A 24799-nucleotide genomic window follows, 5' to 3' on the forward strand; every position below is an offset into this window, starting at 1 on the left:
AAAATGACGTCAATGTTTTCTGGTAAATCATCAGTAGTGTATGTTTTTAGCTTTATACTGACTGCTTTTTCAAGTTGCTCCTCGTTTGGTTTTCTAGGAGAATACCCTTCCCAGATTGGAGGCGGACACTTGTTATAGCTAACAGTCGGTTTCTTACCAGTATCCTTCTTCTTTTGCTTGTCATCTTGGAAAGCTTCGAAACCTGCAACAGTTGGATAAATTCGATCAATGAGATAATCAGAACTAGAATAGCTTTGTAATAAACGTCTAATTCTCTCATTCTCAATTTTCTCTGTTTCCAACTCTTGCTTCCACTTAGCACTCTCTTCAATATAGAAGTTGATAGCTTTTTGCTTTGACATCATCACATCATTCATCATTGTCAAAGCGTCTTCTCTTTCTGAGTTTGTCTTTTGAAGACCAGTTACTGTTCTATTCAAGACATCATAAGATTCTTTCACATAGTTGACATTGAACAGTAATTGCTCTTTCTTCTTCTCATACTCTGCCAGCTTCTCATCTTTGACTGCACATTCTTTGCAAGGTTCAAGACACTTTGAACATGGCTTGAGGACTTCAACAATCTTTTCAACTTCTATTATCTTCTCTACTTCAACAACTTTCACAACTTCGGTCACCTTTTCTGCTTCACCCATCTGCTCAGTTTCAGCAATCTCCTCAGCAACACTTTTAGCATCATCACTTTGAGCAACACTTTCAGCCTTCATTTCTTGATGTTCTTTTGCAGCTCGTTTCTCCTCTAGCCTTTTCAGGCATTCTGCAAAATAAAAATGAAAACTTTCAGGAGATAAATGAGATTTTGCAATGTTAATATGTTTTTCTTCTTCATCGTCACTACTGTTATCAATTGGTGACTGATCAAACTTGATTGATTTTTCAGAATTATCATCCGATGAACCAGAATCAGATGGTGTTTGATCAAAGATGACTTCTTTTTCTGAACTATCATCTGAGCTTTGTGAGCTTTCATCTGCACTCTGTGAGCTTTCATCAGATGAGACAGACTTTTCTCCTACATTCTTTACAGTTTCACCAATAGATTTCATCCATTCAGTGAACATATCAGGTTCTTTCACTATCATTGCAATGAAAGCTTTAAAATCTCCATTTTCATCCATAAACATATCCCAACTGAAGCCTTCAGGTAGCCTTTCATCATCTTGATTGACTAAACAGACTTTGCTTTCAGGTGATATGTATTCATACCAGTTAAAATCTACCAAACACGCTCTCTTTGAATCCTCGATCACTTTTCTACCATGAGCCACCTGTGGTTCTTGTTGTTGTTACTGACCAATTTGCTGATAAATGGCTATCCGGAAGTAATCATCTTTTCCGAACGGATTCTGAGCTCCACCAGCTTCTCTGTTTTTGCATTCTCTCTTGAAATGACCTTTCTCCCTGCATCGAAAACAAGTAACTTTAGATTTATCAAAACCTAAAGTAGAAACATGTGCATCAAGAAAATCATTTCTCCCAGTAATCAGCTTGAACTTTTCAGCACGTCTAAGAACACTAGCTAGACACCATTTGATGTCCATCAGTTCCATCTCTTCGGCGTCTATCTAATCGTAATCCTCCTTTGTGAGCATAGGATTTCCGATCCTTCCAGCCACTAAACCTTCATAAGACAGCAACACTGAGCCAAGTAGAGCCATGTGATCTTTCGCAATCTCTTCAGAAAAACTTTGGCCGTCTGGAAGATTCAAAGCGATGTTGCACTGGATCACATAACCATTTCCAGTTTTTGTGCTCTGAGAATGAAAACTTGTAGTTGAATCTTTTGGATTAACACTCGAAAATGAAGAGAATCCACTTCTTATGTTTGAACTTTGATCAGCTTTTTCCGTTGAATCCCCAGCACTAAACGCAGTCTGGATTTTCGGACTTCTCTCAGCTTCCGGAACACTACCTTTGTAGTACATTTTTACATCCTGTTGACCACTTGGACTATTCATCCTCGCGATCTTTTGCTGTTCCAAATCCTGACTTTCAATCTTCTCAATAAACTGAGAAATAGTTAACCCATCATACACCCCAGTGTTTTTCAAGATCATCAAGTATGTTCCCCATTCTTTTTGCGGTAAAGCGTCGGCTAATTTGTCTACCCACTCTTCATGATCTTTTGTTATACTAAGCATCGACATGGATCACACTAAGTGGCAGTATCGTTCAATCAGCTTCTTCGTATCTTCTCCTGGTAAACTACTGAACATATTAAACTCTTTCTTTAGCAACACCTTCTTGCTCTTAATCATGTTCTCACTACCCTCAAACTTAACTCGTAGAGCATCCCAGATTGATTTTGAAGTTTTATCATGTTGTAGCAACACAAAAATGTCTTCTTTGATGGCTTGTTGAAGCAAGCTTATCATCATCTTTTCAGCTTTGTTCATATCACGTTCTTGATCACTAAACTCAGAAATTGTCTTCACAACTTGCAAATCAGTACGTGGTAAAACATATTTCTTCAGAATACACTCCCATGATCTCAAATGGTTTGCCTGAACCCAGTTTTCAAATCTGTCTTTCCATCCATAGTACTCTTCGATACTCATCAGTTTTGGTGGCCTTTGTAATGTTCCGGTCTCGTTTTCCAAGTTCATGTTCTGAGCAATGGAAGCCGGAGTAGTCGGGGATGAAGCGAACGCGTTGTAGAACTCTTCACTCATGATTACGTATCATGTTTTTCAAAAACAGTTACTTTCGAGCAAATACAGTTTCGAGCAGAATAGCAAACAACACACTCTCCGAGCGAAAATACTAATTTGTAGTTTGGAGCGAAATCACAATGCACACTGGAGCGGAATCAGAAGTTTTGGTTGTCTGGAGCGGAATCAACAAGTATCTTGAAGCGAAATCACCAGTTTGGCAGCCTGGAGCGGAATCATTAAGAACTTTGGAGCGGAAACACTCAGAACCTGTACCCTAGAGCGGAATCAGTCATAAAACTCGAGCGAAATCAGAAACTGTCCAGTTCGAGCGGAATCAGTTGGGGGTTCAATTTTTGCCATTTTTAGGTCGATTTTAGCTGTGAAACTTTCAAGGGTTTGTTAATGTTCACTTTTATACAATCTGTGAAAATTTGAACTGATTTTGACCGTTAAAACTTTCTGAATCGAAAAAAGAAGGTGTAGAAGCAAGAAAATGTAATCAAATTCGGCTGTAAACTGCAGAACTCCTCCTCCTGAGCTCTGATACCAATTGTAGGATCGTTCGATTGACCCGAATGAGTCGTTCAGAGAGGTTCTGATCTATTTCAGGTGCGGAAAACAAGAAATAGACTTAGATACAGCAAGTAATTCACTTTAAACACTGATTATATTGATTTGACAGCAAATACAATCAGTCCTCACACCGGCAGCACCTCGGTATGGAATTCGAGAATCGTTACTATGATTTCGCTCTAGGTGACTATTTATAATAGCCTTGATTCCGCTCGAAAGATACACGAGACAGTTGGAGCGGAATTAGAATCTTGTGGTTCCGCTTGAAACCGTTTCGGGCGGAATCACTTACATATGTTGTTTCGAGCGAAATCAACATCTACATAACATAAGACTTGACATTTTCTCAATCTACGAGCCCTGATCTATACAATCTAATCTAAGACTCGATACAAGACAAAGTCGACAGATGTATGCACTAACAAGAAAATTGAAAATCTGTTAAAACCAACAGTCAGAAGGATCAGATCAGACAATGGGACAGAGTTTAAAAATTCAAAAATTGAGAGCTTCCTTGTGAGTAAAGGGATCTCTCATGATTTTTCTGCTCCCAGAACACCTCAACAAAATGGGTTGTTGAAAGAAAGAATAGAACCTTAGTAGAAGCTGCCAGAACAATGCTTGCTTATGCTAAAATGCCCACTCATTTTTGGGCAGAAGCAATAGCAAATGCATGTTTTACTCAAAATAGAACCCTAATTAACAAAAGGCTAAACAAAACACCTTACAACATTATCAATGGAAGGATTCCAAGTGTAAAATTTTTACATACATTTGGTTGTAGATATTTTGTTTTTAATGATTTTGAAAGCCTTGAAAATTTTGAAAGAAAAGCAGAAAAAGGTATTTTTCTTGGTTATTCTTTGTCCTCAAAAGCCTATAGAATTTTTATTCTTAACACAAGGACAATCAGAGAAAGTATGTATGTTTCATTTGATGACTCATCAGAAACAGAGGTTTCTGATGAATACATGAAATAAATAAATTTTTCTGACAAACAAGAAAATTATGAACATCTCTTTGAAATGACAACTGAAGATTTCTTAGAACATGATAAATCTCTAACATATAAATCAACAGATATTTCATGTACTAACCCTGCAGAACAAGTGAGTAGTGCATCAGAAAATAAAAATTTTGGTACACTACCCACAACTGAGTCAACTGTTCAGGGGGGTCTTCAAATCCATCAGAACCAACAACTTTTCACAACAAGTTAAGATGGATCAAAGGACATGTTCATTCTGACATCATTGGCAATCCAGCAGATGGTGTGAGAACAAGATCTGCAACTGCACATGAGTGTGCATATGCAGGGTTCTTAAGCAAGATAGAACCCAAATCTGTCAAAGAAGCTCTGAATGACTCAGACTGGATTCAAGCTATGCAAGAAGAGCTTGATCAGTTTGAAAAGAGCAAGGTATGGGATCTGGTACCCAAGTCAAATGACAAACCTATCATAGGCTCAAAATGGGTATTCAGAATGGCATAATCACCAGGAACAAAGAAAGGTTAGTGGTCAAAGGATATTGTCAACAAGAAGGTATTGATTTTGATGAAACTTTTGCACCAGTAGCTAGGTTAGAAGCTGTAAGAATTTTTCTTGCTTATGCTACATCCAAGGATTTCAAAGTTTATCAAATGGATGTAAAATCAGCTTTCCTGAATGGTAAAATTGAAGAAGAAGTTTATGTGTAGCAACCAGAAGGCTTTGTTGATCCAAAATTTCAAAATCATGTTTACAGATTAAACAAAGCCTTGTATGGGTTGAAGCAAGCTCCTAGAGCATGGTATGAAACCTTATCAAACTTCTTACTCAATTCTAGGTTTACCAAAGGTACTATTGACACCACACTTTTCCTCAAAACATACAAAGGTCATACTTTGTTGGTCCAGATATATGTTGATGACATTATATTTGGATCAACAAATGAAAAATTTTGTAAAAAGTTTCAAAAGTTGATGACCAGCCACTTTGAAATGAGTATGATGGGTGAGTTAACCTTTTTCTTAGAGTTACAAGTTAAACAAAGAATTGATGGAATAATTTTGAGTCAATCAAAATATGTGAAAACAATTCTACAAAAATACTCACTTGAAAACTGCTCTGTTTCAAAAACTCCCATGGCAACTGGAACAAATTAGATCCTGATAAAGATGGAATAAGTGTAGATATTAAAACCTATAGGGGGATGATAGGATCATTGCTGTATTTAACTGCGAGTAGACCAAATATTATGTTTGCAACATGCTTTCTGGCAAGATATCAATGTGGTCCTAAAGAATCTCACTTAAAAGCTGTAAAAAGGGTTTTCAAATATCTAAAAGGCACATCAGAACTTGGTCTCTGGTATCCAAAGGATACAAACCTTGAATTAATTGCATACAAAGATGCAGATTATGCAGGGTGCAAGATTGACAGAAAAAGCACATCTAGCGCTTTTCAGATCTTGGAAGAAAAATTGGTATGTTGGGCAAGCAAGAAGCAAAACTGTGTTGCCACATCAACAGCAGAATCAGAATATGTAGCAGCAGCAAGTTGCTGTTCACAAGTGTTGTGGATGCAAACTCAACTGAAAGACTATGGAGTAAATCAGACAAACATACCAATCCTATGTGATTCAAAGAGTGCAATTGCAATAACAGAAAATCCAGTTCATCACTCAAGAACCAAACACATAGATGTCAGATATCACTTCATAAAAGATCATGTGGAGAAAGGTAACATAGAAATGTATATTGTTCCAACTGAAAACCAAATTGTTGATATCTTTACAAAGCCTCTTGATGAAACGAGACACAATTTTTTGATCAGCAAACTTGGCATGGTTAATATAAAAGATGAAAATTTTTCAAAAAACAAAAAGACACAAGTTGAAAACCAAATTGATGATCATCAAAATTCTGATAATCAAAGATTAATTAAACAGGGTTCTGATAAAGAAATCCATCAATCTAATGGAACATCAGAAGGTCTAATAAATCATCAATGAAAATGATGATTTATCAGAAAAGAAAATCTGAAAAAGTATCAGAAAATCTGATGAAATCATCAGAAATTCTGATACAACATCAGAAACTTTGTTTAAACATCAAAATGATCACTGATCATCAAAAATCTCTCCATCCTCATGCATATCCCATATGTATAAGTTCATAATTGTGCATAGTCTATTTTTGTATTTTTTTGTTGTTTTTAATTAAAAAAACAAAAAGGGGGAAAAGTAACATGCATTAAGATAAAATTCAATACAGCAGATAAAAATCAACCGTCACAAGAAAATTTTTGCAGAAAATTGAATTATTCTTACACTACCAATGCATGCAACGTCATTTTTCCATAAGAAGTTTAAGAGACACGTAGGCACTAAAATGATTAGGAGCTATGAAAGTAGCCGCCTAGCTATTAAATGCTTACTCACACATGGGGCTTAGTAGACTGTCATATTCACTGCAACAGATATCGTCTTAATTGAAGAGACGAAAATAAAAACCTTTTGCTGTTAATATCATTTATGAGGAACTATCACTTTCATCTATAAATATTAACAACCTAAAAAGGACTTTCTTCACACCAAAATCATCTCTTCAAAAGCCCTTCATCAGAAATTTCTTATTTTAGAATGGGTCGCCCAAAATCAATGAAAGTTACACAATTCCCTCTCCCTCTTCACAGACATCATAATCTTAGGCTAAGATCTAACTTGGAAGGACCTGCATGGGAGGACTACAGGTATGTGTATAATATAATCATGCGAAGTCCCTTGGGCTTTGCTATATCAACACATGTCACTATATATCCAGAACTTCTTCAAGAATTCTGGTGGAATGCTCAAATCGTTTTAAGTGGCACTTCCATGTGGATAGATAGCAAAGTTATGGGGGGGGGGGGGTAAAAATCACCCTAAAGGAGGAAACACTCAGAGATGTCCTCCGGTTGGGTGTTGATCAAGAAAACACCTTCCTGGATAAGGCAGATGTGCAACAGACCTTGACAGAAATGGGCTATCATTCAAAAAATGTGTCAAGGCAGCTTAGCAAATCTGATTTTTTACCACCTTTCCAGTATCTGGTGACACAGCTAAGTGTCTGCTTTTCTAAAAAGATTGGGCACTTCAACGAGCTGTCCCATAGGATGATGGAAGTGATTCATGCTGTTGTACAGGAAAAACCTTACAACTACACTAAGTTTCTAATGAGAGACTTAGAAGCAAACATTCATGACCGTCAACCTTTTCTGATCTACCCTCGATTCGTAACCAAGGTGATCACCGGTCAGCTAGACTTCGGAGGAGTGAGGAGCTGGTATCCAAGGAATGAGCTGGCACTTCAAGAAAACATAAGAGATCCTACCCTGGTTCCATCAACGAATCATACTGGACGAATAACCAGTCTCTGGTTATATGTGAAGTGCATGTACAACGTGCTGGATGAGGAGGAGTAGTTGGTTTTTGTTGTTTTGTTTGTTTTGTGTGTTTAATTTTTTTGTTATATATTAAGTTTGCCTTAATTTTTGGTCTTTCTCTCTACTTAAAAAAAAAACAACAACAACAAAAACATGTCAATAGATCTAGGGGGAACTTAGACAACATGTCTGATGAAAACAAGGAAAATCTGGTGAAAATCAAATGAAATCTGATAAAATTTAGTGAAACAATCTGATGATCAATCAAAAAATCTGGTAATTTTTCAGAAAACCCATTAAGCCATCAGAATCAGTTCATACACCAGAAAATTCTCAAGATAAACTAAAAAACTGATAATATATCAGGAAATCAAATTTTTATCAGAAAAATCTCGTGACAACCAGGAAGTTTGACAAATCAACAGAAAGAAACATCATAAAACATTTTCTTTAACTAGATTCAAAGAAACTTATGACCATCTAAATTTAGGAAATAAGTTTCTTTCAAAATATTTTTTCTGAGGACCGGAACAAGCTGTATGACAAACACTTCCTGAAAGTCAGAACAAAGGTGTGGAGTTCAGAAATGCTATGTAAGTAAAAATCTTGGAACTCTACTTATTCCCTCTCATCTCAAAAAAAAATGCTGATTCAATCTCTGTAAATGAATCAAATGCATTCTGATGATATATAAAGAAAATCCAACTCTCAAAAGTATTTTCTGATATATATCATCAAGAGGAAAACTTGGGAAGATACACAATCTCAGAAAAGGTTTTTATTGGACCTTTTTGAAAAAAAAAGGGTCCCACATGGAGAAAAGGTGCAAGTTGGACATTAGTGTTTATCTGCTAAATCCTTGGTATCTCTAATTTTCATTAAAAGATTTACATTAAATTATAGATAAACCAAAGGTTTTTCAAAAACGGTTCTTTCCTAAATGGATTAAAACATCATTAAGGTGTCATTAACCACCTTGAATACAAACAACCCACGAAAAACACTCGAAGATCTTTGTCTCTATTCACTATAAATATATCATTCAAAAACAGAGACTTCCATCTTCAACCTTCAAACTCAAAACCCTAAAACCCCTTTCCGAAACAAAAACCCAAATTCTCAATGGCAGCTATCAACATCAACATGCCACCAATCGAACACTCTGTTCCTTTCATCACCGAAGCTGAATTTCTTCCATTAAAGAGCAACAATGAAGCAATGAATGATAACATTGAAGAATATGATATAAAGTGTCAAATTCTCATTAAATTTCTGATCAGATGCCCGAAAGCTCATGCTCTTACAAAGGCCAGAGAGGCACCAGAAAAACTCATACAACAAGCTGTAAAAACTCTCAAGGTCTCAAATCAAACAGAGCCAACGGCGGTTTGGGTCATCGTCCAGGCCAAAAAACGCCTATTTCTATTAGTTATTTACGTTTCTATGTTTTTCGAACAGTTTTGGGCATTTTGTTTTTTGGCGTGTGTTTGGCCCGTTGTCTTTTTTAGGCCCATTTTGAATTTCTGTTCCTATTTATATCTTGCTCTAGTAATGTGAACAATCAGACTTGAATTTTGACATAACTCATTTTCACCTCAAATTCTGTGCCCTTTGGGTTGCAATTTGGGGGTTGGGGAAGAACTACACGGGTATTCGTAGAATTAACGTGTTTGATCTTCATTTCCGTATCACGCGCTACATCATTTATACAGCTTAATGCTTCTAATTGAAATGGGCATGTTTCAATTTTGCTTTATATCAGATTCGCCAGATATGACATGTTTTTGTAAATGGGTAATCATATGTGCTATGAAAAAGTTAATTCGTTTTTCACAAAAATCAGAGTATCATATAGTATATTTCCTGTAAGAATTGTAATTCGACATGTGTTGTTGGGTTGATGTAGGTGGGAGCCAGTCTTGTCGACTAAGCCTGGCAAAACAGGTAGGTTGAGTCGTGAAATCCCGGAAAAATCAGGTATCGTTTCGGTTCGATTCCCTTATATCATACATTTTTATCCTTTAAATATATAACAATCACACGTCGCGTATACTTAATGGATTATGGCATATGTTCACATTTAGAACCCGAGCCCGAAATATTTCACCTTTTGCGTGAACCCACAACCCAACCGACCGTCCCTCCCTTACGGCCCAAAGCACCCAACCCGCCACCCCTCTTCCTTGCGGCCCATCTAGCCCAAATCCCCCCATCCCTTGTGCTTATTGTATACGTATTAGGGTATGCATGGAGAAACAAAAAAAAATAATAACCCTAGTTCCATTCCTGGTGCATGTGTGCGACGGCAGCCCCCTCCCCCTTCTCTCAATCGCATCTCTCTCTCCCTCTAGTTCTCTCATTCCGCTCCAAGGTTAGTGACGTTTTTATGTGTTAAAGCTACCTTGTGTTGATGTTAATGATGATATATACCTAGGGTTTGTCGTGATTTTATTATGCAAGCAGATATTTGATGGGTTAACTTGTTATTAGTCGATATTACTAAGTTACATGATCGTTTAAACTCGTTCTAGTATCATAGAGGTAAAAACTGAAAGCTGATTGGCATAAACAACCAACTTCAGTTGGCTGTAAACAGGTTGTTACATATCAAAAAACAGATTTTCTGAAGTCTAAAACTTACAATTTTGAAAAACGCTTCAAATGGAGCTGGAATCGCATTTTTCTGAGGTCGTTTATTATTATTAAAGAACTGTTTTGTACAGCAGCTAAAGCTGCGATTTTTCTGCAGAAAATACACGTTATGTTTTTCGTTATATCCATTAAACTGTATAGTGTTAGTTCGTAAAATTCATAGAGTAGCTGGGCATGGATGTTACCGAAAATCTCCCATTGGAATTTTGCCAATCGGATAGACGATGATTTTTAAAAAAAAATTTCTGCGGACTGCAGTCAGAAAGTGACGAATCTGACTACAGCCTAGTAGATGATTTTTAGTAAATAATTGGTAATGATTAAGGTCTTGAGGTTTTTACAAAAAGTGATGCGGACATTTGGAACGTCCTGTAAATTATTTGGAATTTTTGGAATAGGGCAACTATTTTATAAAAATACCCGAAAACAGCCCAGTTCTCGACATCAAAGCTGAAACGTAATAAGTTGTTATGTGTGTATCTAAATGTTTGTTTGTGCTATCTGAGAATGATCAAATCTGTTTATGTTAACGAAAATGTTATGTGAGTTGTTGTGTGCTATGATCACAAGTAATTATATATGAAATAGGTATATGTATCTAAGTTGTCAACGTAATTGCCTGATACGTGGTAGATACGTGTATGAGTTTCGTGCCTTACATGAATACATGAATAAACTAAATAGTAATCATATTAGGACGTGATTGACCTGCCTCAACTCCTAATCACTTTAAAAGTCTAACCGAGCAATCAAAGGTGAGTTTACTACTTTCTTTACAAGCATGCATCCAGTAGGAACAAACAAACAAACTTGCATCCCTGTAGGGGATACTTTACAAACCCATGTCCTTGTAGGGGATATGAGGAAGATTTCAGCAAATGTCATTGTTGGATAATACACTCACTTCTATCACTTAAGTCCCATCTTACTACCGAACTAGTTGCTTGTAGGGCAACGGGGTTATTAGTTGATAGCGCTATTAGGTTTGGCACCCTCACGACGTACCTGGATAGGACGGGTGTGAACTAATGACCTTAACCACATGACCAATGTTTGATAGAGCATTGGGGAAGGGCAAACAAACAGCTGTCTTGCGGTATGGTGTTATTATCAATATATCTTAAAACTAACACTTGGTAACCAAACGTTTACAAAAACTGAGAACTCGCCAGCTTTATGCTGATACACTTTTCTGCATGCTTGCAGGCCATTAGGTACACTGATATGGGACTTGCTGTCCGGAAAGCTGGAGTAGTCATGGGTCGTGGCGATTGGATAGACACTCGAAGTTGGATTCTTTTCTAAACTTTATATGTTAAACTTATTGAACAATATTTAATGATTCTGCTGAATACGTTCGATTTTCAAAACTGATGTTTGAATTATACTATTCTCATTGAATGGAAACTTCTATTTTTTTCTTATAGTTCAAGGTGATTAGTGGCTAGATCCTGGTATGTCACACGCTTCGCTGGGGGTCCCCACTTGTGGTATTTTAGGGGTGTGACAGTTTGGTATCAGAGCCACTGGTTATAGTGAACTAGGTTTTAAAAATGTTATCATAAAACAAGATTATAACCGAACAGTACTAAAAACGACCATGATACTCAGCTCCAGATTGCAAGGTTTGTCTATTGTTTACTTTATGCATTACCTACCTAGTGTACACACACTCACGATATTGCATGAAACTACATACCTGACACTACGATATGATCGCATGTGCTGCTTGTTTATGATATGATGATACTACCCTTAGACTTTCGTGATCCCTAGTCCTGTGATATCCTTCGTTTTGTTACTCGAATATGGGGAACCTTTTAGCATGAGTTAAGAGGAACTGAGATAAACGTGCAAACTGCATTATCATTATGGGTGCACACATAACAATAATGTGGGGCACATGTGAGTCCCAGTGAGGCTTAACAGGTGTGAAAGGGGTTTGGTCCATTATCCGACATAATGGTAGAATTCTGTAATCTATAGAAGTCATAGTGATGATTGACCTCAACTTAATCGCGATCCTTACCTTTTTCCACTCTTCTTATATAGAATCATGAGCGGACGTGGCGGATGTAATGGTGGATGTAGTGGTGGCCGCGGCGGTGGACGTGGCAACATTGTGATAACTCAGGCAGAGTTGACGGATCTGATTAACACACGGGTGGCTTAAGCTCTGGCAGCTCAGCAAGCTAGCTGGTACGATACATACCAGGCAAAACATAATACTTAGTTGTTTTACCCGATTCTCATTCGTGCGTCGTATTTTTTTCCTTTTGTTTTAGGTCAACCTACGTACCAAAACCAGAACAATCCACCTGTGTGTACATTTAAAACGTTTATGGATTGCAAGCCGCAGACTTTTAGCTAGACATAATATATTTTATAGAAGACATTTTCATATTACATATCGTAGCGTTATCTATGACAAGACATGACATCTTTTATACTAGACGTGATATATTTTATACAAGACATTTTCATTTGGTTATTTACTTAACCATGCATCCTTTGTTTTAAATCATTTGATTTTCACATGATTTTATAAAAGAAACAATTTTATAATAATTCATGGCTACATTTGTGATAGTTAAACATCTTTTAACATTCAAAGTCATGAATCTTCATCACAAAACCTATGCTACTCACATACATTTTTATGCTGACGTTTTATTTTCACATATGTTTAAGGAGCAAATGTTTGACTTTGAGCATGCTTCGCATAGGGCGGACTTGGGCCTTAGTGACTTTAAAATTTGCAAGACAATTATTGTACTTTGTTGTTTTATTTCCAAGACAATGTAAACAATTAACTTAATAATACAAAACTTTATGTACCATGTGTTGTAAAACAATAGTTCGGTGACATGACACCCCTACGTTTCCACCGCGGTTTGTTGTTTTACGCGATCAGGTTCTTACAATTTAAATATTCCAAATGATTTTGTTGATCCAAACTTAATGATTAATGTCATAAACATCGTGATTTCCCACATAATGTGGTGTCGATTCAAATCTTTACAAGTGTCGGTTAATTAGGAAGCCTAGGTGTAAAAAATAGTTAAAAAAATCAATGAGATTTTTAATTAATGATATAAGACGGGCATCTAAATATAAAGCAAATTAATTTAATTATAACGAAGAATATTAAACATGAATCCCGTATATTTGTTTTCACACCTATTAAGCAAAACCACCTTAAAGGTGTGTAGTAACTTATAAGGAAGAATATCAAAGATGAAACCCGTATATTTGTTTTCACGCCATTAACCAAAACCACCTTAAAGGCGTAAACTATTGTATTGGGATTTTAATAATATGATACACATTACCAATTACCAATATACGATATGACTAACACATGGATATGACTAGACAACCTTTTAGTCTCACAGCCTGTCATTAGCTGTAGCATCTCTCCTCCCATCCCTCACCCTCCAACCTGCTCATTATAAATACAAGCTTAGGGTCTTCCTCCTTTTTTAGGTTTATCCAAGTGATCCTTCTACTGTGTGCAAGAATAGAGCGGTGCATACACTTGCTTTATCAGCCATTGCACATAGAAAAGCCTTTCTGTTGCTAAACAAGGTACATGAGTGTTTATATAAGTCCATATATGTTTGTGTATAGTTTCTTAATTTGTTTAGAATAGTCTTTTGGTTACTTATTACGGATGAAAAGTTTGCTACTTTAAAATTTTGATGTGTTTCTGGATATATAGTTGTTTAGCATAATTGTCCTCACTCTAGTGTGTTTGTGTTTGATTCAATCTTTTTAACACCAAAGTGAATTGATAATTAAGGACATAAAGGTTGTTTGATTACATAGAAAGTGGCTCTTGATGCTATTTTATGTTTTCCAGAATACTTTATTTGATTTGGGGAAGAAGTAAGCACATGTCGTTGTGTTGTTACTGTGGAATTCCAAGAATGTATGATTTATTAGGTTATAGGTACTTGTTCAATTTCATCATAGTGTTATCTTTAGTATAATTATTTGATAAATATATATATATACACGCGCACACATTTTATTACTCAAATTAATTGAAAAATATGTGGGGGTTGCATTTCTTAGCATTCACATTTTGATGAATTTTGATATGTAAAATTGTGAATAAAATAAGAACTATTTGTGAAAATAAAAGGTAAGTGTTTATGTATAAGCATATGACGTTTAGAACTAGTACCTAATTATATGTCTATTTATTTTTGTATTGGAATTTATTATTTTGGATTATAGTAATAAATACTTGAAACAAAAGCTTTTTTTTTAAAAAAAAAATAATATTTGTTATTTTTAAGTGTTTTTTTTTTATTTTTACATTCATTAGTTTTTTGAGTTCTTGTGTTTGTTTTCCTTAAATTACATAAAGTAACATTGGCCATGGTCTTTTTATGGAAAATTAAATTAATAAATTTAAGTAAATTATTATGGTGGTTTGGATAGTTATGGGAGTTATTATTGTAATGGGGCTGATATATTTTAATTAAGAACCAGAATATTCTGGTTTGGGACTAGATATTGAGGTTTGAGACAATTGTAGCTTCAGACTTGATTGTTGTCTTTTATTATTGTGTTCTTTCTTTCTCAGGTTTGACATAGAAAAGAACCCATCGTTGGAATTGGTGGTCTCGGAAAATAAAGCCTATATGGTAAAATCTCTTCCCTTCTATATACTTCTCCCTTAGTTGGAGCTTCTTGCAATTCTTTTAACTTTGTATTGTTTTTTATTTAGTTTAATATGTGTATCATATTTGGTTTTTATTATGTCATTTTCACATAAGCATTATTTAGTACATATAGTTGGTGTTAGTGCATTTTGGTGTGTTCGTGTGCTGAATTTAGTGTTTGAGGGCAAATGATTAGACCATTGTTTAGGGATGTAAACAATTGGGCTTAATGTTTAAAGTAATTGGCCTTAATGTTTGACCATTCTAACCTTAGAGTCAGACCTTTCATAGTATGCATGAAATTGGGTGTAGATTTGAGAAGAGATCATAGAGGTAACCTTCCGGTGCGTAAATGTTGATCACTCTTTTGATATTATAGAATCTGAGTCGGTTCCTTCATGTTTATTTACCGAATTTGTTTTTCTTAAAAAATTAATCAAATCCATCGGAACATGAACTTTCAGTTGGTATCATGGTCGATGTCGGATCTAGTACACCTAAGCAGTGTTATTAGATCACCAAGCTCCTGGATTTGGGCTGAAATTGAAGGTTTTTGATGAAACTATGGGTTTTAATGTCACGAACTAAGTTTGAATCAAAATTCAAATCTAAAATTGTTTTAGTATCAAAATTGATGAGTTAGGGTTGTTATTCATGTGAATCCGAGTCTTTTGATCCATTATGTGTCGAATTTGGATGATGTTTAAGTGATTTCGTGTTTCCGGTGAGTGATATGTATAGTGTTCATCGCCAGAACAGTAGCAAGATGATTAGTGTATTCATTCAGGTTCAAATTGTTTAAAGATGCGTCTAAAGATGCGTCTGAAGCGGCAGCGGTACATTAGGGTTTACCTACCGACAGAGGCAGTCAGAAGCGGCGCTGAATAATGAAATGCAGAATTAGGGTTTGATTTATAATGGTGCCTTCATGTGAGATTTTCCACTTTAACCCCTCCTTTTTACACTCTATTTTAGCGATTGAAGCTTAGTCGCTAATTACACTACAAGAAAAAACTCTTATAGGGACGACACTTTTAGAGAGGACATAAGTCATCTCTATAGACGACATGTTGTTTCTAGAGGGGTTTGGTGATTTTTGAGTTAGGTTACCCATGTCCTCTCTATAGGGTGAAAATATATATATTTTTTTTGTATTTTTTATATTCTCTAGTTTAATGAATTAGAAACCCTAAAAAATGTTTCAACTTATAGAGACGACATGTTGTCCCTATAATTTTAATTTTTTTATTATCTTTTGTTAATGATCAATAAATATTGAAAATTAAAAAAAAAGTTTAATTTATAGAGACGAAATGTCATCTCTAAAAAGTTTGACTGGTCAAAATGAACTTTCATTTAGGTGGCAAAATTTCCAACCACCCGACAAAAATATTTGACAAGAAATAATCTAACATATAAGGACGACTATAGGGGAAATAACTTTGATTTGTTTTTTTTTACTCTAAATTAATAAATAATTAAAAAAACACACTTGTAAAAATAATTTTATTTGGTTTTTTTAGATTTGATTAATAAATAATTAAGAATACAAAAAAAAATATTCATATATAGAGATGAGATGTCGTCCCTATAAGACTAATTGAATTAATTAATTTATTATTGTTTATTGCCTAAAAACAAAGAAAAATATATATATTTAAACCTATAGAGACGACATGTCGTCTCTAAAATGTTTGACTGTTAAAAAAATCATTTTGGGGGCAAAAATTCCTACCATTCCATAAAAATTTGAAAAAACACTCTGACATGTCGTCCCTATATGGAAAAATAATTTTCTTTTGTTTTTTGTTCTTTATTAATAGAGACCGCATGTCGTCCCTATAGGTAAAAATAATTTTGTTTTGTTTTTTATTCTTTATTAATAAATAATTAAATATAAAAAATTATTCAATGTAGAGACGACATGCGGTCCTTATAAATCAAATTAACTATGTTTTATTTTATTCGTGTTTTTAGCAAAAAAAAAGTAATAGCTCAAGAAGTCATCGTAGAATGAACGGAGTTCAAGAAGATGACACAGTGATCCCAAGTTAGCTGATGAATTCTACCAAGTTGAAGCGATCAGAAAAATAGATGTTACAAGGTCTATTATTATTTCTTCTTCAATTCGTGTGTTTGCTAAGTATTATTCATTGTAATCAGAGAACTAGTTCAAGTAGTAATTGATTGATCTTATCAACATGAAATAATTGATCTAAGATGTTTAGAATTGAGTAGTGAAGATTGGGATTGTCTACTGAATCAACTCTAGTTAATGTGATATATTGAGGGTTTTTGATTCCGAATTCATGACTCCATTGCTATGTTAATTTGAAATCCTTTCATGGTAATGATGTATTTATAACGAATTGGGATATTTGACTTGTTAGTAATTGGATCTTATATGCTTTTGTGTAGGTTTGGATGGCTAGAGAAAACCAACACTTGAGAACCGGTGGAGAATCTCTTAAGTTGTTTAGATCTCATTGACAAATTCGAAGAAAGGTTTTTATTTTCTTTCTTATATTTTATGTTTATTTTTTCTTCTTTCGGGTCAGGGCTGGTTAATTTTAGGCATCACTCAAGTTAGCACATGTTATGATTTAAGCATACAATTCGTAATGATGAAATTATAGGAAATTTCTAATTATTTCACCCTCCATCATGTTTCAAAAGGTCTTATAATGGTCACATATGAATGGCCGTTAACATCCAAAAGCTCAAAGTTTGAGAGCAAACTATCTCTCCTAGTGATGTACTCGAAAAGACATGGATTGAAAGCCTATAGTTCAACATAATCAGTTCCGGTCTAAAATTAAACAACAATGCTTGGAATATTTTATCTATATAAATATTTCATTACAGGTGCAGGATCGGTAGCAAGTTGAATTGAAGGCGATCATCGACACACTTTATGTTTATTCGTATATGTTATGTCTAAATTTTTAAGGCCTCCGACCGCATTTCGGCGGGGGCTTCCATCTAGTTAAAGTATATTAACGACTATTTTGTACTCATGGTAGGAGAATGAAGAAAAGCAAATGAAGATGGCTGGTGTTGTTCGAACCGATGGGAAGGTTAGTATTAGAAGGTTAATTTTGTGTATATGTTTCTTCTCCTCAAATTATTTAAGCATCAAATATTTTTTTGTTGGTTTTCACTCTGCAGAATGGGTGAAATTATGTAGCAAAGGAAAGGAAAATAATTGAAATGAAAACAGAGAAACCAGAAAGCATTATGAGGTTAATACTGCACCTTTTTTCATAGTATTTGACTACTAGCAAAAGGTTGCTAGTTGTTATTTTATTTTATTATATTCTCATTATCTTATAGCAAATGAGTTTTTCCTTAGTTATTCGACCATGCTAATATTGGAATATGTAAATGCACCCCAGGATGATAAATGCGGGAAGTGGCTTCTCAAAGACTCGATGAAGATTTGCAGATCCCGCATATATCAAGGGGGGTCTGTAAGTGCACCAAAGTTTGATAAATGCTGGATACTGCTGAAGTTTCAACATTGAAGAACTGATCTTGTAATTATGTGAAAATGTCACAAGTTTGGACAAGCGTTCTTATACATATGAGAACTTATGGGTTTAGAATGTCAGTACTTGTAATCTTTTATATGGTGAGTACTTGTGGGTCTCTAAATGGTGCGAACTTGTATTGTCTAGTTAGTGGTGAGTACTTGTGGTTCTCTTAAATGGTGCGAACTTGTCTTCTAATTATGTGAAAATGTCACAAGTTTGGACAAGGGTTCTTATACATATGAGAACTTGTGGGTTTAGAATGTCAGTACTTGTAATCTTTTATATGGTGAGTAATTGTGGTTCTCTTAAATGGTGCGAACTTGTATTGTCTAGTGTTGGTACATTAATGTCTATCGCCTCCGTCATCTCAGTTCGTAGCTGAAACAGAAGAACTTTGTGTTTACAATGTAATATCTTGTTACTAAAGGCAAGGTGGCATTATTGTAAATAAGGAAAGATTCCTTATCACCTTTGGCCTATAAATAGAAGCCTTAGGCTTTTAGTTAGAAACTTTTGCCATTTTTGATCTTTGGAGCTTAGAGGTTAGAGAGAGAAGCTAGAGAGAGAAAGTAGAGAGAGAAAGGCAAAAGGTGATTCACGGTTCTTGTATCTTTTCAGATCTATCAAAGAATCACGTTAATAGTACGTCTCGTGTGTTTCGGTTTTGCTCGTACACGGATTCCGCACGTCGTACGAGTTCATACGCAATCGTTTCGGAGTCAAACCGGTCCTAACAAGTGGTATCAGAGCAGGAGCTCGATTGCACAGATCAAACGCACGAATACGCACAGAAATCCTTCAGATTCAGAGTCAAATTTACTCAGATTTGTCAATTTCTTCATACTTTCTTGTTCTTCACGTTTTTATCTGAAAATCGCAAAATTAACAGTGTTTTTACGGTTGAAATTGGATGAAATTTTGATATGTTGTGCGCCTATATCTGATCTATGATCCTACAAATTTTCAGGTCAAAATTCCAAGCCGTTTGAGAGAAATCAGTGATTTTGTGTTCGTTTGAGCTGAAACTGTTCGTCATGTTGATGTCAAACTCTGTTCGATCGAACAGCAGAAGTCCTACTTGAATCGAGTAGACCAACCGTTCGGTTAGGCTAGTCGAACGGCTAGCAAAGTGCTAACCGTTCGAACAGGAAGTTATCACTCGAACAGAAATTTTGGATCGAACAGGAATATTGAATCGAACAGTTGTTCGATCGGTTGGCCTAATCGAACGGCTAGCACCTCTTGTTCGATCGAATAGAAACCTCAGACATTCATTAAAAACGTTGACTTGTTGACCTAGCCGAACGACTAGGATTCACCTCCTTTTTCAACCGATCGAACAGCATATTAGTGCACTTCAATCGAACAGCTGTTCGATCGGCTAGAAAGTCACTCAATCGAACAGCAGAATTTCCCAATCGATCGGCTAGCATGTGCTAACCGATCGGCTAGCGATTTGGATCGAACAGCACATTTTTTTTTTCGATCGAACAGGAGAGACTTTGGTTCGAACAGCTATTCGATCGAATAGCAGGTCTTTGAGAAGTGTTAAAGCTTTTAGTAATAATCCTAACCGATCGGCTAGCAAGTGCTAACCGATCGGCCAGCAAACTCCAAACGAACAGAAGGTTGTGTGAATCGAGTAGGTAACTCGATCGAACAGCTGTTCGATCGGCTAGCAAAGTCCCACTCGAACAGCAATACCTTCCTACTCGATCGAACAGAGACCTTTTCTACTCGATCGGCTAGCACTACCTCCTAATCGATCGGCTAGTATATCATTCCTGCTCGATCGACTAGCATTCATTTCCACCCGATCGGCTAGCAAACCCCCATCCGATCGGTTAATAATAATCAAATTGAGAAAGTATTTTAGAATTGATTTGGATCATATAAAGTTTTAAATCATATCAAATCAATTAACTTTCAAAATCAAGTTCGTTAAAAGTCTTTGAACTAATCGATTGTTTACGTAATTCATTCAGGTGATTCGAGGTAATTCAAAGAAAAAAGCATCATGGCTGAAGAATTTTATAACACGTTTTTCAACGCATTCACATCTGAATCATCCGAAGTTACAACTGTTACACCAAAAACCATCACAAAGGCAATCAATGAGAACATCAAGCATGATAACTTTTACGGAACGCATTCTAAACCACCAACGCTTGAAAGCATTGAAGATTATACTTGGTGGAAAGAAAGATTTATTAATTGGGCAAAAGCGTATGCACATGAAAGTTGGTTTTGTCTAGAATACGGATACGAAAAGCCAAAAGATGATAAAGGTGAAGATCTACAGTTCAAAAAATTCTCCAAAGACGACAGAGCAGAATTTGCCGCCGAACAAAGGATGATCGCATTGATACAGGCAGCAATTAGAAACGATATATTTGCATTATTAAAGCATAGCGGGACATCCAAATCGGTTTGGGAAGCTTTACGTATTAAAGCTGAGGGTGGCAAACAAATTAAAAAGAACAAAATCGCGCTAATTAAAAAGGAATTTGATCTTTTTGATAGTTTAAAAGGAGAATCGGTGAGACAAATGATAGAAAGATTTTGTCACCTAAAAATTGAACTCGAAAGATTTGAAATTGCTAAAACAAGAGAAGAAATCATCGATAAAGTGATTGAAGCGTTACCACGAGTTGATCAGTGGCAAACGTTTGTGTTTATTTTGAAAAATGATGATTCATATGATACAATTTCTCTTGATGCATTGTTTGAAAAGATTGAGAGTCATGATCTAGAGCTGCAGAAACAAAGCAAGATGACAGAGTCTTCACGTCAACAGAATGTCGGCTTGTATTACAAAAGTAGTGTACTTTCAGAGAAAGGCGTTGGTTCACCAAAGACAGCATTCATTGGTGAAAAGATGAATGAATCTCAAACAACGTCAACAAGTCATCATTCTGGATATCATTCATCTTCACAAACAAATTCAGAAGACACAGATGAAATTTTATGCAACATTGCTCTTAAACTGAAAAATTCTCCAGCAATGAGTATCAATGCAGCGAAGCAGCAAATGAGCTTTCTTGCATCTGTCCTGGAATCATATGAAGGTCTGGTAGCTGGAAAAATCGGTAATTCTGAACTGACGAAAGAAGACTACGACCAGATTGATCCAGAGGAGATGGAACTTATTGATATTCGTTGGTGTTTAGCAAGCTGCATTCGGAGAGCTCAAAGATACATGGAAATTACTGGGAAACAATCTCTTGGTGGTCCATCAACAAAGCTTGGATTCGACAAGTCAAAAGTGACCTGCTTCAAATGCAAGCAAAAAGGTCATTTCAAAAGAGAGTGTAAGAATGCAGAAGTTGCTGAAAGAAATGAACGTCCTTTCAATGATGATTATTATCAAAAGGCGATCTACCATCGAAGCAGAGAAGAGCCAAAGTTGATTGAAGATAGACCAAAAACAACTTCAAGAGCTTGTCCTGTCATATATCCTGATGAAGGATATGATTGGTCTCAAATTTGTCCAGAAGAAGATCGAAATGATATTGTTCGCAAAACAGCTCATGGGAAAGCTACGACAGCACCAAGAAAGTTTGCAAATGTTGCTGAAATTAAAGAAGAAAAAGAACCTGCTAAAAACCATGAAGAAAAGGTTAAGAACAAAGAGAAAACTCGAGAAGAGATCTTGAGTGAGAAAACACATAAAGAAAGAGATGTGGTTTACAGAAGAATGGATGAGATGCAGGAAGAATATGAGAATGCTGTCAGCAACAAACGATGGGACAAGAAGAGAGAGTGTTATTACAACAGAGAAGGAGAACCAGTTGTTCCAAAGAAAGATATAATCTTTGATGATGTTCTTCTTGCTGTTCCGTTGAGAGCTGAATATTACAGAAGAGTGACGAAAGATGATGCATACGTTAAACAATACGAAAGAGATATCCGATATGCTATGCTGTCATGCTTGAGAAAAAGGGATGAAGAGAAAATGAAGAAGAGTGTTGAAGAGATGGTGGTTAATCTGAAAAAGGTTGCTGAAGAAGTTGAAACAGAAGCTGTGGAAGCTGAAGTTGTGAAAGTAGTTGAAGAACAGCAAATTGAAGAAGAAGAAATGAAGGATGTCAAGTCAGATGCTGGTGATGTTGGCGAAGAAGTCAGTGTTGAACAAAAGCTGAATGATGCTGAGATGAAGCAGCCAGAGGAAGCTGAAAACACTGAAGTGCCAAACACTGAGGTACATTCTGATTCTGAATTCTTAAAACCATTTGAACAGTGCAAGAAATGCATGGAACAGTGCAGAGCTTGTACTGAAAAAGATGAGCAATTCAGAACAAAAGAACTTGAATTCACAAAAATCGAAAACATTTTCAAAAATAAATGCAAAGAAATGTTAGAAAAAGAAAAGGTTTTTAGAGAAAATGATGAAAAATTTTCAGAAAAATGTAACAAATTGGAAAAAGAAAATGAAGTTTTGAAGGAAAACATTTTGAAAACGACAAATGAATGTGAACAAAAAGAAATTGCTTGTCAAGAAATGAAAAAGGAATATGATTCAATGAAATTATCATATGAGATTATAAAAGAGTCATATGAAAAAGTGAAAGACGAAATGAAATATGCTCAATCTAGAATGAATTATATGTCAGAAACAACAAAAGAGTTAAAAAGAATGTATGCTATAAAACAAGATGTTGTTAATTCCTATATTGAGGATGTTGCTAAGCTAAAGCAACAGATTGTTGATTTAGAACAGGAAAACAACAAGTTAAAAAGTTACCATGTGTCGTCATATGTGCTTGAACGAATTTTCAATATAAAACCGGGTGATGGTGAGTCTGAGCAGAACAAGAAAGGCATTGGCTCAGAGTTTCATCAAGTTCCTCCACCGGAAAAGTTTGCATTTTATGATGAGGAAAAGGTCGAAAAAGCTTTCAACATGGTAGACCAATTGCCAGACAACATTGACATAACCTATTCCAAATCTGATGATATTCATGATTCAGAGGTGGTAGGTAAAGTCGTTGAAAGCGTCTTGAACGAAGAGTCGGTTCATACAGGTAAAACTGAATCACAGGATGAAGATGAAGGAAATCTTCATGATGCATATCTGAAGAACACAAATTCTGAGAAAAGTTTGAATGATGATTCAAAGGGATTGGTTTATACCATGATTGGATCGGACAAATTATTCTTAGACGTTGTATTCCCGATTCAGAATGTGATTTCAGAAAAGATTGACAAAGTTTTCAAGATGGTTGAGATTGAAAAATCTGAAATTCCAAAATTTGCTGGTAAAGGTCACAAAACTTTTTATAACAAACCTGGTTACAAGAAGAAAAACATGAAGGCTGGGTTGGGTTATAAGAAGAAACAAAATTGGAATAAAAATAAAACTCCGAATTTTCAGGCAAAAATGAACTTCGTTCACGGAACAAGTTCCGAAGAAGAGAAAGAACTCAAATTTAGACAACAGTCAAATGAAGAGTTTCAGGCACAGAAAAAGCAACAACAACAGGTCAAAGATGTTTCAAAGAGAACATGCTTTAAATGTGATCAAACAGGACATCTTGCTCGCAAATGTCCAAATCTGAAACCTGTTGGTGTTGAGACGAAAAAGAAGTCTGTTTATGTTCAAAAACAACAATGTGAAGTTGTGAATCAAAAGTCAACCAAGTTTGAATCAAAGCAAACTTGGAAGCCAAAATTGTCAAAGGCTGACTCACAACAAACTTGGAAACCAGTGACACCCGAACTTAGAACAACACAAAGTTGGAAAACAACTGTTGATGCAACAAAACCAAACCAAATTTGGAAACCAAAAGATGTTGTTCAGAGTCCAAATGTTCAAAAAGAGTCACACTTTTACAAACGTGGGACTCCAAAAGGTCAAACATGGAGTGTTAAGAAACATGTTGATTTGGTTAAAAATGAGAAACAAAAACAAATCTGGAAATCGAAAACAAAAACAGAAAGTTCAACTTATGAGGTGAAAAAGACTGAGGAGTCAATTTCGATTGATTATGATGCAAATTTTCCACCACTTAAGGCTGAAAACTTTAAAATTCAGATTGCTAGAGTCAAGGTTACACCCAAGGCTGATGAGGCTTGGGTGGATACAATGTTTGATTGAACAATTTGAATTGCCGGAGCTTCCTTTATCGCGAAGCATGAATCGGCATCCATCTTTAATGAAAAAAAAAATTATTGAGTCGTATTTGATAAAATTTGAATGTGCAGGTGTTTCTGAAGAAAATTGAATGTCAACCAAAGGAGAAACGAAGCAGCCTGGCACCGGAGGCTGCTGATCCCTGCAACGGTTAA

The 24799-nt window shown here is 35.6% G+C and overlaps 1 protein-coding gene across 1 annotated transcript; it reads left to right on the top strand.

Annotated features, from left to right (window-relative positions):
* The first annotated feature begins 4273 nt into the window (after positions 1-4273).
* On the top strand, positions 4274-24799 carry LOC118490462 (serrate RNA effector molecule homolog). Its single transcript, XM_035988117.1, has 7 exons — positions 4274-4388; positions 4565-4668; positions 18002-18055; positions 21246-21381; positions 22006-22301; positions 22509-22712; positions 24716-24799. The coding sequence occupies exons 1-7, from the start codon at positions 4274-4276 to the stop codon at positions 24797-24799; spliced, it is 993 nt and encodes a 330-aa protein (XP_035844010.1).

Source organism: Helianthus annuus, chromosome 3 (genome assembly GCF_002127325.2).
Source record: "Helianthus annuus cultivar XRQ/B chromosome 3, HanXRQr2.0-SUNRISE, whole genome shotgun sequence".
Lineage (NCBI taxonomy): Eukaryota > Viridiplantae > Streptophyta > Magnoliopsida > Asterales > Asteraceae > Helianthus > Helianthus annuus.

What these genes read in the sequence shown, in the direction of transcription:
- LOC118490462 (XM_035988117.1), top strand. Translation starts at nt 4,274, where the DNA reads ATGACAACTGAAGATTTCTTAGAACATGATAAATCTCTAACATATAAA. An exon ending in ACCAAAGACAGCATTCATTG is followed by an intron (nt 21,382 to 22,005) that starts GTGAAAAGATGA and finishes AAATTTGTCCAG; the next exon opens with AAGAAGATCGAAATGATATT. An exon ending in ACAACAGAGAAGGAGAACCA is followed by an intron (nt 22,302 to 22,508) that starts GTTGTTCCAAAG and finishes AATCTGAAAAAG; the next exon opens with GTTGCTGAAGAAGTTGAAAC.